At 32.9% G+C, this 17,020-nt stretch overlaps 4 protein-coding genes across 8 annotated transcripts in view; 2 read left to right on the top strand and 2 right to left on the bottom strand.

The window, feature by feature from the left end:
- Positions 1-17,020, bottom strand: part of LOC125866874 (copper transport protein ATX1-like) — a 230,852-nt gene that overhangs the window by 36,782 nt on the left and 177,050 nt on the right. The gene's annotated exons all lie outside the window — the stretch shown is intronic.
- On the bottom strand, positions 3-3,347 carry LOC125866876 (transcription factor SRM1-like). Its single transcript, XM_049547255.1, has 2 exons — positions 2,970-3,347; positions 3-501 (listed from the first exon to the last, which is right to left on the bottom strand). Exons 1-2 carry the CDS (start codon positions 3,278-3,280, stop codon positions 246-248), a joined length of 567 nt encoding a protein of 188 aa, XP_049403212.1. The 5' UTR covers positions 3,281-3,347; the 3' UTR covers positions 3-245.
- LOC125866870 (40S ribosomal protein S17) lies at positions 4,937-7,821 on the top strand. Of its 2 annotated transcripts, none has more exons than XM_049547246.1 (2): positions 4,937-5,048; positions 7,192-7,821. In XM_049547246.1, exon 2 carries the CDS (start codon positions 7,218-7,220, stop codon positions 7,650-7,652), a length of 435 nt encoding a protein of 144 aa, XP_049403203.1. In that variant the 5' UTR covers positions 4,937-5,048; positions 7,192-7,217; the 3' UTR covers positions 7,653-7,821. The 2 variants fall into 2 exon arrangements, with proteins under 2 accessions (XP_049403203.1, XP_049403202.1); XM_049547245.1 differs by having other exon boundaries at positions 4,961-5,079.
- On the top strand, positions 12,603-13,497 carry LOC125866867 (transcription repressor OFP13-like). Its single transcript, XM_049547240.1, has one exon. The coding sequence runs from the start codon at positions 12,738-12,740 to the stop codon at positions 13,437-13,439; it is 702 nt and encodes a 233-aa protein (XP_049403197.1). The 5' UTR covers positions 12,603-12,737; the 3' UTR covers positions 13,440-13,497.

Consider the following 17,020-nt stretch of genomic DNA (forward strand, 5'->3'; position numbering starts at 1 on the left):
CATAAACACACAAACTACTGGACACATACATTAAGGCAAGAAAAAGATTAACACCATTCTGTTCTTCAACCATTTTGCCAACAATTTCATCAACTATTCTGCTCGCCAAAGACTGATCTTTAAGCTCCTGGATTCACTAACTAAAATACTGTCAACTAGAAAGTACAATAAACTTTACAAGTTCGAGCATTGATTGCAGGTGGTTCGTCTATGTACAGGTATGAGTGTTCTTTTTTTGTTTCCTGCTACATTGCGAAGTTGAAATTTTGACTGCCACTTTGGTTTTGAAAGCTGCTTTGAGGAGGGACTGGGTTGGTATCCACTGCAGTTGTAATATCATGGATGCTGGACCTTTTCCGTTCTTTCTTCATCGCCTGTTGTCTAATGAAGTATTTTTGAGCATGACTAGCCACTTGCGTTGGTGTCCTTGATACCACTACGTTTCTTGAAATGCTTCTCCAGTCACCCTTCCCGTATTTGTCCAGACCGATAAGGAATAACCTATGCAAGAATATTAGGATTTTAAGTCTCATAACAGCCATAGAACAGCAAAATTGGTTATAAACATCAACAATAACTACACCTCAAATAACAGCTATAGAACAGCAATGTCAAGTACACAATTAAGTATAACAACTCTACTTATCTTATTATGTTTATACAAGCAGCTGTGCGGACTCTTCAAAAATGTTGTCACACCAGTGTTGGATCCTCCAAAAATGCCTACTTTTGGAGGACCTGACATGTACCCGTCTTCATTTTTGAAGAGTCCAAGCAATGAAGTTTATAAGTACTCGAGTGATATGAGCCCCCGACCCTCTAATGGCAGGGACAAGATTAACAAACTACTCTTCAATCCCAAGCAAGTTAAGAGTTGGTTATATGAAATGGGACAAGAATCTGTCAAAAAGCTTTTTAAGATCATATTTGCAATCACCAAATTCACCATACCACTAAATCACAATCAAACAACCCTTTGAATGATCTAAATTGTGAACATGAAAACTGCCAATGTCTATCAAAAATGGTCAATTTACTCTCATGTTGATCAAGAGGCCAACTATCTCAATCTAAAACAACAGTCCCCACCACCCTCATGGCCAAAAATCACCATTTTGCTGCACGAATGTTAGCTTCGAGCGGGGGTATAAAGAAGAGACAAGAACAATAAGATATAGGACGGATTACACCAATGAGAAGGAAAATTCTAGTTGTATCAGTTTACAAGTTCAGAAATCAAAAGAAAATGTAATTCTTGAATAGGACTACTCTTAGGCAGATAGTTCTCTAAGCATTTTGGCTAAAGATAAACAGTAGAGGATGATTATGCTTAGGCAGCCATTGAACAAAAATAGGTACATTTTTCATATGTTGCTCGAACTCTCAAAAAATGTTGCCGCACAGTGTCGGATCCTTCAAAAGAGCACTACTTTTGGAGGACCCAACAAGCATTCATCTACATTTTTTGAAGAGTCCAAGCAACATAGCATTTTCCCTTCTTTTTCTCTTTTGATGGCTAAAAAGGAGTTCTTTTTCCCACTGAACAAAGCAGAAAGAAAAATGCCTAACTGAAACCAAAGGAGACTCATTTCCGAGCCAAAAACTCTGCCATTAACAAAAAGAGTCTTTTTGTCCTACTGATCAAAGCAGTAAGAAAAAAAATGCGTAAACTGAAATCAGAAGAGACCCAATTTCCTAGCCATAACAAACAAACAAACAAATAAGAGAAGAATTAGTCAAAATACTGTTATTCTATATTCACTCACATTCTCGATTAAAAAAAATAGGTGATAAACATAACCAACAACCCTAATTCAACCTTAAAAGATAAATGTAATCCACGAAGATTGTTTAATTGCATTTCCATATTATCAAATTAAACTTATAAACTTAAAAATCTTGAACCTGACTCTGGATGAAGAGGATTACTCAAAGGCAGTTCATTGGAAAAGAAAAAGGTACCTTTTTCCTGATTTTTTTCCTTTGATGAGTAAAAGAGTCCTTTTTCCCCACTGATCAAAGCAGAAAGGAAAATGCTGAAATTGAAACAAAAATAGACTCATCTCCTAGCCAACAAACTCCACCATTAACATTAGGTGATTTCTTCCCATCCGTTCTAGCCTCAGTGGACAGAGTTAAACTCTGAAACTTGTTGCTGGTGTGACGTGACAGTTATCCCATGGAATTAGAAGAGGTACAGGCAAGCTAGCCTAGACACCATGGTTATCAAAAAAGGTAGTACCTTTTTCCTAATATTTCTTTTGATGAGTAAAAATGAGTCCTTGTTCCTCACTGATCAAAGCACAGAAAGGAAAATGCTGAAATTGAAACAAAAATACTCATTTTCCAAGCCAAAAAACTCCACCATTAACACTAGGCCATTTCTTCCCATCCGTTCTATACCCTTGATAGAAAAAGTTACCGGTACTTATTGTTGGTGTTACGTGATAGAGGTATCCCATGGTATAAGTCGAAGTACGGACAAGCAGGCCTTGACACCACAGTTATAAAAAAAAAAAAGTACCTGTTTTTCCAGACTTTTTTCTTTTCATGAGTCCTTTTTACTCACTGATCAAAGCAAAAAGGAAATGCTGATATTGAAACAAAAATAAACTCATTCCAAGCCAGCAAACTCCACCATTAACACTACATGATCTTTTCCCCTTCTATACTCAGTGGACAGAGTTACATGATCTCGCGAGATACGAGGTACAGGCAAGCAGGCTCGGACACCAACAACAACAACAACAACATACCCCGTGAAATCCAACTAAGTACGGAAGCTGGCTCGGACACCACGGTCATCAAAAAAAATAAATTATTCTATATTCAGCCACATTTTCAGAAATGATAAACACACATCTGAATAGGTTATAAACAAAACCCATATTACCAAATTCAACATAAACACTAATTTTCACCTGATAAACATAATTAAACCCAAAAAATTTCAAATAGCAAAATAGTACCTGTGTTCATCTTCAGTCCATGGTGTACCCTTTTTCCTCTCAATTTCATTATTCTTCTTGTTTGATCCCGATGAAATCTGGCAATCGCCTTCCAATTCAACCGGATCATCCGTATAGCTCGGTAGATCAATCCGACCCGAATCAATTTCAAATACATCGTGAACAAGGTCATCGTAATGAGCCATGATATCGTCGGCGGTTTTTCCGGGGACATGATCGGCGATCAATTGCCACCGGTCGGCGACGTTTTCAGGGTACAAAACCAGGCCGTGTTCGAAGAGCTTGTCGTCGTCCCTCGTCCATGTCGACATTGAATTAGTCGGCGCCGTTGAATCGCCGATTGGGATTTTTTGGTAAATGACAGAATGGCTAAAAGAGGAGGACTAAAAGAGAAAAGGTATCTTTTTCTTTTTCTTCAATTTTTTACCCTTAATTAATGTAGTGCTCGTTTGGTAAGAGAGATATGAAATAATTAATTTTGAATTAATTTTTAGATGGGTTCATTTTATATTTAGTCGGATAAAATTGTGGGATGACTTATTTCGAAATTGTAATATTACTTTTATGAGATCCGCATTAAAGATGAAATAACAATTATGAAATTAACTTGTTCCTCAATCAAACGAGTTTATACAATATTATTTAGGGGGGCGAATTGGTTAAACAAGGAATCTCAATGGGAAAGTCTTGAGTTTGATATCACCTACATGTGTTTTTTGTGGGGTATATAGCTTATAGTATGAGATTTACTTAATGCGATTTATAAATTCGATGTTGTTTGCGAGCTATTTAGTGAAGTAAATTCTGCATAATTAAAGAATAGCGGCAAGAAGTTGAATTAAGAATACGGAAAAGGTCAAAATTGCCCCTGAACTATGAGAAATAGACTACTTATACTCTCCATTACATTTTGGGATCAAAAATACCCCCGCAGTTATCCCAGGAGACCACAAATACCCTCAAGAGTTGACACCCCAATTTTTTAGTGACGTGGCAAGCCACATGGAACTAATCCCTTCACCTAAGCATTACCAACTAAGATTCACTACAAAAGAACTTGACTTTTGTCGCCACAAAATCCCAAAANAATTATGAAATTAACTTGTTCCTCAATCAAACGAGTTTATACAATATTATTTAGGGGGGCGAATTGGTTAAACAAGGAATCTCAATGGGAAAGTCTTGAGTTTGATATCACCTACATGTGTTTTTTGTGAGGTATATAGCTTATAGTATGAGATTTACTTAATGCGATTTATAAATTCTATATTTTTTGCGAGCTATTTAGTGAAGTAAATTTTGCATAATTAAAGAATAGCGGCAAGAAGTTGAATCAAGAATATTTATGGATAAAAATACTCTTGAGATTCGTATTTCATACATAATAGTACTTGTATTATTAGTCACTTTAAAACAATGCATACATTTGACATTTTAGATTAGTATCCTTATTAACATGTTTGATCATTTTTCTGATCTATTCGAATTTCAGTGATAGGAGGGAGTGGAGATCACGTATTAGGATAAAAGGTTAGTAGTGTAGAGGATTGTTTTGTCCTGCGAAGGTGTAGACTTATTAATGTTTGTCATAATATTAGTCATACCCTTGTAGTTCTTGCGATGGGTTGTTTATTGCTATGCTTTTTTCGTTATTTTCTTCTTTTACTTGGATTTGATGCACTTGAGTTGAGTGTCTTTCGGTAACAGTCTCTCTCCGTATACGACCTTCTCCAGAACCCAACTTAATGAGATTTTACTGAAAATGTTATTGTTATTGTATTTGAATCTTAGTCAATAAAATTATTTGATATTTGTATCGTTGAAAGGTAAAAGATACTCTGCGACATTAGTCGAGATACGAACAAACTACCCCAAAAATAACAAAAATCAAAATGTGGGCCAAGTAAAATTGGGTCCAAGCCCATTAGTATTTCATTGCCTTAGTAAAGCCCAAAGTAAACTTTACAAAAGACCCCAAGCCCAATAAAGTCCAGATATCCACAAACACAAAAACCCTAATATAGTCTTCACCATTGCTGAAAAAAATCACACAGAGTATCAGTTGCCGCACGCACGAAGGTGATTCTTCGTCTTTTTGCTGCAAATCTCTGTGAGTTTTATAGCTTTATAGCTTTATTTGATCAAAATGCTTAAGGATGTCAAGCAAATTTTATTTACTTTGCTAAAAACTAATAAAATCCATGTATGAACCATTTTTCTTCAATACAATGTGTTTTTGTGTTTATGTGTTACTATTTACCGTTTGCGAGCTTTGGATTTTGAGCGATACAGGTAATGTGTACTGGTAAGTTGACGCTAGTGTGAAAAAGATAGGTTTTTTTTTTAACTTGTTGAGTTGTTATGTGTTGTTGCAGATATTTGATAATAGTGGATTATTTGAGTTGCGTGCAAGTTTGCCCGTACATTATTATCAAAAAGTAGTCTTTGATAACAAAAAGATTTAGTGTAAAATGAATATCTGAATACTTAAATGAATGACCCGGATAGTGTGGAACGAATAAGAGGGTTTGTATAACATTATATTGCCCTATATTAGTAGATACATTTCTGTGCTTTATGTGATCACAATGCCTTGGGATTGAGCAAAATTATTTAATTGCTAAGAGCTGTTAAAATCCATATGGTTTAGGGTGCCAATTTGTTTTAAATACAACGTCTTTGTGTATATGTGTTCCTGTTTGTTGCTGGCTATGGATTTTGAGCAACACAGGTAATCTGTGTATTTGAAATTTGGAAAACTAGTATGGGGAATGGAGAGTGTAGTGGCAGGTTGACTGTAATTTTTTTAAAAAATTAGTTGAATATGGCACCAATGTAACTGCATTAGCGGTTGATGAAGTTGGAATGAACCATGGCGTACCAGGGTTCAAATCACAACAACGATAAAAACATTTTAGTTTAGGTGATCTTTTATCATTTGTCGAGTGGAGATAGGTAGCACCTGGTGGATTAGCAGAGTTGCGTGCAAGCTTGCCCAAAGATATTGTAGTGGTAGATTTAAAAGATAGTATAAGATGTTGCTCAGGAGTGTCGCTCTGTGGTCAATGGAATGAACTGTGGTATCCCACAGTCAAAATCATAACATTGATAAGAAATAGATAGGTGATTTTCTTCCATTTGTCATGCTGGTACTTGTGTTGGTAGGAGATAGTTGGTACCTGCTGGATTAGTCGAGTTTCCAATTACCTTGCTGAAGGAGATTGTACTGGTAGATTGATGCTAGTGTAAAAGATAGTCGAAGATGGTACCAGGAGTATCGTGTAGCCGTTAGTGAAGATGGGATGAATAATGGTATACAAGGGTCCAAATCACCACTATGGTAAAAAGTAGTTAAATGATTTTTTTCGTTTCTTGAGTTGGTAACTGTGTTGGTGGGAGATAGATTGGCACCCTCGGGATTAGTTGAGTTTCGTGCAAGCTTGTTTGGGCAGCATCATAGTAAATAAGTAATCTTTTAGCATTCTTGTATCTAGAATTGAAATTTTAATAATCTTGTGTATGGGCTATTAATAGTATACAAGATTGGTTGTTCAAGACATTCAAAAATTCCATTGCGCAATTTCGTGAAGTTGAAGTTCTAACAGTCATTGCAATTGGTCATAATCAGTTCATCTGGTTTTCTGTAGAACAGAGGGTAATGGTTGCTCTAGGAATATACTTACATCCAGTAATTGGGATTGCTAAATGAAGCCTAGTGTATTAACCAGCACAACAGATCACAGTTATAGCAGGTTGGTCTGAGGACTTGGAAGGCTAGTGTCATATTAGTTGTCTAAGCCGATATGCCGTTTCCGAGCCTATCCCCATGCAAATTGGTCTAGTTATGTAATTACTTTCTCCATAATGCTATCTGGGAACAAAAGAGAATAAAAATGCATCTTTTAGATTCATGCACTGATTCTTGTTATAAAGGCTTTCCTTGAGCTTAAAAACTATTTGCAGACCTGAGAGCACAGATTATACCATGTAGCTTAGGAAAGTTAGCTTCTCATTTTTGTAAGGACCAAGAAATATGCTTCACAGGTGTTTATTTTGTACGTTAAGACTCAATAAATTGCAATATTTGATAAAAATATTCAGATTCACGGGAAAATGAACTACGCATCAGCAAATGTTCTTGTCCCAGGGAAAAGATTAATGATGAATAACTAGAGGCATTAACTTTTTTTTGATAGGTAACTGACAAACATTAATTCAACAGGTTTCGTCTAAGGAAATTCTGCAAGGATGGGTCGTGTGCGCACCAAGACCGTGAAGAAGTCATCTCGACAGGTAATTGAGAGGTACTACTCCAAAATGACTTTGGATTTCCACACAAACAAGAAGATCCTGGAGGAAGTTGCCATAATTCCTTCCAAGCGTCTCCGCAACAAGATTGCTGGATTCTCCACTCACCTCATGAAGCGTATCCAAAAGGGACCCGTTCGTGGCATCTCCCTGAAACTGCAAGAGGAGGAACGTGAGAGACGCATGGACTTTGTTCCTGATGAGTCTGCCATCAAGACTGATCTCATTGAAGTTGACAAGGAGACCCTTGACATGCTTTCAGCCCTCGGCATGTCTGACCTTCCAGGTGTTGTCAAGCAGGCCGCTGAGCCCCAAGCAGTGGCAGCTCTCCCAACATATGGTCGTGGTGCAGGAGGTTTTGGACGGAAATACTAATAAGAGAACAGTTACAATGATCTTATGGTCTATTGAAGAAACTTTTGGTAGATTATATGTTAGTTTTCCCTAATTTTTCTTTTAAGGAGTCTTTGAAACTCATTCCAGTGTTTTTGAGACATAAATGATGAACAACCCCTTTTGGCGTTAAAATGCATTTGATACATTTTTCTTCAATTACTTTCATTTTGCTGCTGGCAAATCTTCCATGTGTTAATGGGAATATTTGCTCGAATACTCGTGAGTGAGGCTTATTTGGGTCGTGTTAAGGTAACAAGATTTATGATACTACACACGCCTTTAGATTAAGATCACAAGATTTATAATACTATTCACGCCTTTAAATTATGATCACATAATTCAGAAGTTTATTTTGTTTCTTATATTCTGGCACAATCAAATTAACACACTTAGATTAAAACGAAGAAAGTAGTATGGTATCTAGCTATAACAAAACTACTTAATAACTAACAAAGGTTGTGGTGGAGTGTAAAGTACTCCGTTGTCGGTGAAGGTCTCAGGTACAAAGTCACCTCTGTTAGAGAGCACTTTACTCCTAATGTGGGACTTCTGGACGAGAATCGAAATTTAGTCGGACTCCAATATGGATACCAGAAATGGACGAGATAAAAAAACTACTTGGTAGAGTTTTGGACAGAAAAACCACCAGTACATTGACCAGCAAACAGTACTTAATAATTAATTAGTTTCCTTAATTAATCATTAGTACCTTCCTTGAGCATGCTAACTAATAATACCACATCTGAGTCAGACTTATCATTATTGGTTCTTGTTTAAACTTTAGCATACCAGCCTCAACCACACATTAGGAAGTCCTTAATTGACTAGCGATATTTGAATCAGTTTACGTATATCTCGATTATTTTACTGAATATTTATATATTATCTTTCATTATTATATATATCGAATAATTCTATCAACTAAGGCTTTTGTCTTTACTATATTTTAGTTGCCTGTTAGGCCAAATTTCTGAAACGGTAATAATGTTCATTTTCAAATAAATAAATATATTTTTAAAATAGGAAGGCATTTGACCAAGTTTTTTGATGAAGAAATAAGTGCTTTTGAAAATAATGGCCAAACACATAACTACTACACTAATTAATAAAAAGTCTTTTTCAAATAATTTAGCTAAACACAAAATGCATGTTTAATAAGAAGTATTTCTCAAAATAAATTGATTTTCAAAGTTTGGCTAAATAAATTATAAATTCCGATCTTTCATATTTTTCACTCACTTCATTTACTGCCAGAACACATTAATTGACTTCTATTGTATTACTAACAAGTAACAAGTATGCATGGAACTTGCAAATCCTTAATTGTTTAATTATTTATCAGCATTAATTAGACTCTCTTGTTACATTAAGGGACATAATCTCTTAATTAATTGGATATTTTGAGATTAATTAAATTAAAAATGATCTTCCCAATCATAGAGGGTTAAGGTGGCATGTGCCCCCTAATTGTCCATACATGCATTTGTATAAATCATTAAGACTGGTAGAAAGGGAACCAAAACAGTTCATATACATACATTATTTTTGCCCCTACAAAAAAATCTTTTTTAAATTTTAAGAAATAAAATCAATATAATAAGTCCAAAATTCTAATTAACTTTTTAACACAAATATTTTAATTACACGAATGAAGGATCACCATAAGTTTCTTGTTAATTTAAGATTATTTTCTTAAAAAATAATAATTGACTTTTAAAAAATAAATAAATATTGAACCACTGTTGGAACTTTGCACTTGGCAAACTAATGTCTTTTTATTTATGTGTGATACATAAACATGATTTTTAAATTCGGTTAAGCTGATAACTATGATTTTTAATTTTGTCAATGTACAAGTAGGCACTATAACTATTCAAAACTTGAACAAATAAACACTCGAATTCGACTGGCAAAATTATGTTCAACTCCTAGAATAAAAAAAATTATTTTGCGATTTGCGAGCATTACTTTCAGAATAAAACATGTTATATATATGAATTTAAATTTAATCGAACCAATATAAATATCAAATATCGAGTTAAAAAAAACAGTCATCATAAGTTATTCATGCATGCAAAGTGATGAGACTCAGGCAGTTGATAAGGTTGCATCACAGAAACTGAAATCTTACCATAATTTTGGTGAATATTAACAACTCTCTTTCAACTAATAATGACATATTGTGTTTTCTTTTAACTTGTGGACAAACTTATGTATCTTATTCTTAAAAAAAAAAAACTCATAATTTTTAAGTATTGCATGTGGCTACATTTTCTATTTGTGACGATTCTATGATTTGATGTTTATGAATTTTATAATTATTCAGAGTAAAATAGTTTTAGTGAGTAAGTAGATTTCTTAATATATATAAGTTCTGGATTTTGAGACATGACGATAAATATAATGATTGAGTTCATAATATATTAGTTATACATATTCAAGTAATTTTCTTAAAAAAAACACATGATTTTAAGATAAAATACTGAATCTTATAGAATCTATAACTTTTATAATAAAAGTGTCTGTCTCTAATTTTGTAATTTTCATCGATCGTTAGTTATATAGAAGACTTTGCTAAATAGAAGCTCGGATATTTTCTTAAGTATCTTATAATGTTTATTTGCGTATCAATTTGTGGCCGTTGGGATGTCTCTAATAGAGTTGGGGAAACCTTATAGTATATGCCAATAATAATTAATATATAGTTTATATTTTGTGCATAGTTCTTTTTTTAAAAAATATATATAGTATTAGATTAAATTGACTTATAAAAAGTAAGTGAATTACGTAGCAATCCTAATACGATAATTTATAAAATAGAATAATAATTTGTTATGACTGATAATGATAATCTAACCATTACTTCTTCTTTTTTATAAAAAAAGTAGCTATGAATTTGTTGCTAAATTAATACTTTGTCGATCACTAAACATGATTTCTTGATAAATTTTAGATAATTTGTACTAATCGTCGTTAAATAGAATTAACAATGATTTTTTTTAGTTTAGAGTTGACATTATTTAGTGTGATTTAATTTATATTGCGAGTTTCGATCTCTGATAGACCTTAACCTTGTTAATTTATAATAATGAAAAAGTAAGATTTGTTCCTTGTTCCTACCGTCGATCAACCCCAATTTATTTAGGACTGAAACGTTATTGTTATTGATGAAATTTATTCATTAATTCATTTTTTTATAGTAAAAGTTAGTGTATATATATATATACTAACTTAAATCTATAATTAATGAACTCATTGCAAGAAAAGGAAAATATAGTGATATAAAAGCAAAAGAATAATAGTACCACCTTACTATAAAATTTTGAAATTCAGCCCCTTTCTGAATCTGACCTCTTTAATTATACATTGCCAAGGACAGTCATGTGTAATATATCTTATAATATTTTTTTTTATTTTTTATTTTTGTAGAAGAGTTGTTAATATTCCCATAAATAACTCACATGATGTCTGCCTATTTTTTTTCTTTTTTAGGTAGTCAACTTAATTATTACCACATGACATAAGTTTCATAATTATGAAAATTAACTCCTTTTTCTTATACTATATTATTGACCTTCACTACAACAAAAGGGTGAATTACATGAGAATTTTTCTGGGGATTAATATGAAAATTTGTAGGAAAATAAATTTCTTGTGAATTTTCATACTAATCCCTAGAAAAATTCTCATGTAATTCACACTTTGCTTGTAGTGCTTAAGCATGGTTAATATTTTGCAATACTATTTATTTATTAGTCTATTTCAAAAAAAAAATAATTATAATTTATTGTCACAGTAATATCTCTTTAAGGTAAAATACATCTCGATCAAAAAAAGATAAATATAAAAGTAATTTGGTGGACGAATCATTCTACGTTCACATAGAGTCTGAGAAAGGGTCGTATCTTTTCATCCTACATACCCTGACAGGCTGACACAAGTATTGATAGTGGATTTCATAGTTTAAATTTGTGATCTATAGATCAAACAAAGATAACTTTATCGTTACTCTAAAATTTTCCTAGGCAAGAAGATAGGAAACTCCCTTTGGTATATTATTGTATGTGATGAATGAGGACACATCTTATCACAAATCTTCCATTGAAATCTTATAGTACCCAACATTATTATATCATAATATATTCATGAGTTGTACATGAAATGAGAGATTAAGACATTAAACAATAATGGAGGCTGCAATTTGTTGGCTAAGCACACTTGATTAAAAAAAAGATTTTAAGTACAGCATTGTTTAATTTCAGTTGACAAAACAATAAACAAGTAATACTATGTACTTTTTTTTCCTTTTGATTAAGTCAAAAAGTGGTGCTTTTTTGGAAGATCTGATATGAACGCGATAATAATTTTGGAGAGTACGAGTAATGTAGGTATTCGATATTTGTTATGAGATTTCGATTAACTTAAATTCTCCCCACGTAAGTCTTTTTGTTTAGGGAAGAAAAGTACAATTATGTTTTACGACTAATTTAAATTTATGCTGCATAAGATTTCTTGTTAAGGATAGAGAAATACTGCTATGTGTTACTTTCAAGGTTCAAACTCATCATGATCTCTTGTTAAGAATGGAGAATCAACTCTCTATATAATAACAAAAATAACAAGAAGTCAACAATATATTCTGTGTAATCTTATAAAATAGGATTTTGAAATGATCGGTTATATAGAAAATTTACCTTTATCTTAAAGATAAAAAAAATTATTTCTGATAATTCCTCTCGGCTTAAGAAAAATAATAATCAATTTTTATTAATATTTATTTTATTCAAAGAGTTCGAACTTGAAACCTCAAGCAAACAAGTACTACTATATTCATTTGCATTTAATACTAATAAATTCTTCATGCCAACAATTAAATAAGCACATGAAATGTCCTACTACTCCCATTTCCTTTCCACCTTCCTTTCTCTCCCCTTCATTATATACTCAAAACTCACAAGTTTTCATCTAAAAAAAACAAAACTCCATTAAAACTCTATACTCATCAAGAACTTAGAAAAAAAAATCCCAAAATCAAAAAATCCCAAGTTCAAAACTTTTACAAATATGGCCAAAAAATTGAAGATCTCTTCTATTTTCAAGAAAAAAGAAATAGGGCTAGCCACTTGGCAATGGCCATCTTGTACACATTCCAAGACTCTATCTTTTAGAGGTGATGACAACATTTTCAAAACTATAAATTCAGTATTCTTTGACCCTTTTGATGGAATTGAAACCCCACAATCTTATTCCACAAATTCATCATTAGATACCAATAGCATTTCAATAGAATCCCATGAAGAAATCATAAAAGGGGCTAGATCAGAAAGGCTATTTTTTGAACAAGTGGCTACAAGTTCAATTTTTCAAGAACCAAATCAAGAACCACAAGAGGAAAATCAAGAAAATGATTTGCCATTTAAAGAGAGTGTAATTTTGGCTATGGAATCAAAAGATCCTTATTTGGATTTTAAGAAATCAATGAAGGAAATGGTTGAGAGTCAAGGGATTAAAGATTGGGATAATTTACAAGAATTATTAGCATGTTATTTGAAATTAAATGGTGAAGTAAATCATGGTTTTGTTTTAGGTGCTTTCGTCGATATGCTTATGGAACTTGTTATCCCTACTACTCCGAGTACTAATTCGGATAATTCAATTACTTCTTATTCTTCTGTTGCTTCTTCTTCTTTTTCTTGCCCCTCATCTCCTCTGTCTTCGTTAGGACATAAAGAGACAGAGGAACAAGAAAATGCAAAAGTCCCCTAAGATATAGTGTAATTTTTTATTGTTTATTCATAACGTAAAGAAAGTTTACTTCTGATTCTGTTGTTTGTTTTTACAATTCAAGAAGACTTGACAGAAATTGCTGATTGGATTGGTTCAATACGACTTCTCACTCAGAATTCGTCCTTCTTCAAAAGTAAGAAAGATGACCTACTTCAACTCCATCTTAACGAGCGATACCATCTAAGTACATTTTCCATAGTTCTCCGTATAAGTCTATTGGCTCAAGTAATTCAGATTCACGTCTAGTTGACTCACTTTCTATCAAATGGTTTTTTCACTCCAAAAAAAGAAATTTGAGGCATGTGGTTAAAAATTGAGGAGTCAAAACTATCATGTCACACCGCTCAATGATTATGTAATCATATCTTGTGTATATTATTACAAATGCAACGGTTATTAATTTTTATCTGGCTTACACCACCGGGGCGGATATACCATGACCCAAGCAGCGTCACAGGACATTGCTTCGTTGAATTTAATCACTATGTACATATATAGATAATCAAAGAAATGAAAATGTTATTTTGTTTAAATATAAGAAACGTTGCCATTTATCATTTTAGTGATATATTTATTTGTTTACCTTTTTAAATTTTGATATTATTAATTAAAAAAAAATTACGTACGCCACTGCATCCTACCCACCACCAGAATAAGTAAAATGAAACAAAAATATTCAAGAGACACACTTAAAAAGTCATAAATTGGAACAAATAAGGTAACAATAAGTGTTTTTTATCCCCTATTTTATTCCATAAAGAAAATTATTTGATATGGTTGCTGAAAATGTAAAGTTTTGATGTCACTTTTTTGTTTGAATAAGACAATTGCACTCACCCTTTTCAATAGAAACAACAAAATGTGTCTTGCACTCCTCAAAAAGTCATAAATGCATATTTGATCGCGTCTAATAAACTCTTGTAATTCAATTCTTCTTTGGATTACACACAAGCCAAAGGTGGAGTCAGCGTAACCAACAAGATTCATCATTTGAATCTTTTTCATCAAAGAAATTACAATATATATAGCAAATATTGCATCTCTTTAATTTGTTCGTGTGTTATTTAGACATATAATTCTTCTACTTACATGTGGCTCCGTGATTAATAACATATAGTTATTAAATAGTCATCAAGATGCACATAAACTTATTTTAGCTTTATCGTTACATGAAAAAAACGTAGAAAAATAAGGTGTTCAGCAAGTATCATGTGATAACAGAGCTTGGAGGACGGACACAAAAAATTCTTGCGATCAATCCTTTCATCGAAAAATTATACTATAATGATTATATATGACTATAAAAACAGTATAAGATATGATCACATGATCATGTGGTAGCAGTTTAGAAGTTCATGACATGATCATGTGGTGTGAAAGAGAGTACAATTGTTGTACAAATTCAGTTTAAATTAGTTTTATTTATATGTTGCTGAAAACAATAATTTTTTTTATATTATTTAAAAAAAAAAACAGCCTGGAATGACAAAAATATAGGACCATCTTGCACCCTTTACAATATTACCATCAATCATCTAACATAATGTCTGCCTAAAGTACTCTCCCCACCATTATTTGGACCTTTTTTTTTATAACGATCATGTTCGAGTCAGTTTGTAGACACTTCAATTATCAAAGAGTACTTGTTATTACCTTTACTTAGCTCATGTTACATTTATCAGATAACTCAATCTATATAGCGGAGCCAGTTATTTCTCTAAGGAGATTTAAAATATAAAGAAGCAATTTTATATAAAGAACACAAATGAATCAGTTTCTACTATACATACATAACAGATAATGATAACGTCGATATTTTCAGTAAGAGGATTCAAAAAATAAAGAGAGAAGCACACCAAGAGGCCCAGGAGATTCGACATTTATAATAAATACATAACCAACGAAGGAGATTCAGATGAACTTTCAACCTCGATCACAAATATTACGGACTTTGTATATGCAGTGTAATTTTCCGACCTTTCCACCACCTAGTTCATCTCTGCCTATCAAGACTTACATGAATGAAAAGAAGTCACCTACCGTTTTTTTCTTATCCACTGAAATTCAAACATTGATCTATCTCATATAATGCCTATGCAATTTTTTGACAGATGGGCCACACCCATGAGTGACATTATTTGGGACCTTGTCTTTTAAAGTATATGATATAATAATGCATGCATGTTTTATTTGAGAATGGAGATCCAAATGAGCTGAAATTTGTATATGACATATAATATGGTGTCTTTTGTGAATGATGAGATAATATTATATTTTATCAAGGATGAAACATGAGGATTTTCCATATTTATGTAGGCACCAACCATCTTAAATAAAATCTTTTTAACTTTTTTTTTCTATTAATCAATTGATATTCGATATTCACTTACCTCAACTAGTTCAAGATTGTATCGCGCTTGGGAAACTCTCATTATTAGGAATGCTCTTAGTATCAACAGTCAAACCCGAAGCCTCTGATTAAAATGAAAAAATCTCATCAGTTACGATAAATCTCTTTATGGCAAGTAAAATCATACTAGGTTACTAGCTAGTTTCCATTTGTCTTCAGCCCACTATTGGGGAGTTAGTTCATGAGACTTTGCCTCTATAGTTGCTTGTATAACTTGCGAGTTTAGTTGAATCTAGTAGTTTTGACTCAAAACCTATAAGAGCGGTAAAAGAACTGGTTAAATGAGTGAAAATAATAGATTTCACTTTGCGTCTTGGAATTATAACTCATAAAGTTGAAATCTTGAATCCGATTTTGTCAATGCTAGCACCAGACAAAAATGAGTTCTAATTTTGTCTTTTTTTTTTGACATAATGAAATAATTGTACTCATCCTCACATGCTTGGAAGCTGAATAAGAGGCAGAATGAGCCCATGAAACTGACACAAAATGGCCAGGGGTTAAGTCCAACTTTTCTATTGAAGCCAAAAGAAAACACATACAAACAGTTGCTCCAATAATGGAATTCCAATATTGAATTCACAAGTTTGTTATAGAAATTGTTTGTACTCAAGTTGTATGTGAGTGAGGACTTTTTAGTCACAATATTATGCATTATATACAACACAGAGGCAGATGCAGGATCAGAAACGAAAAAAAGAAAATGTCGCGACTGAAAGTCAAATCGCTGACTTAATACTACGCTTGGTGGGATGGTAAGTACTCTTCCATCCTTAACCAGAGGTCTCGTGTTCAAAATGACAATCACTATCAACAACTGCTTAAATTACTTTACAAAAGTTTTACTTTCATTATTGCAATGAGAAAAGAGCAATGTGGACATTGTTTTGTTCCCTATTATCATTGAAACCTGATGGGGACACTAATACTTCCTTTCTAACCACAACTAGCTTCTAACAAGAAGATATGGGGTATTAAGAATTTGACAACCAAACATGAGAAGTCCAGGATGTTCGACAAAAGACGTTAGATGATTTCAGCAGAGAGAGTCAGTCGGGAAGTAGCAAGTACCTAGTGGAATAGTTGAGGTGCACATGAGCTGAACAGCACACGGGACACTACCATTATAAGAGAGATAGATAGAAGAGCA

The sequence above is a fragment of the Solanum stenotomum genome, chromosome 6, assembly GCF_019186545.1.
Source record: "Solanum stenotomum isolate F172 chromosome 6, ASM1918654v1, whole genome shotgun sequence".
Lineage (NCBI taxonomy): Eukaryota > Viridiplantae > Streptophyta > Magnoliopsida > Solanales > Solanaceae > Solanum > Solanum stenotomum.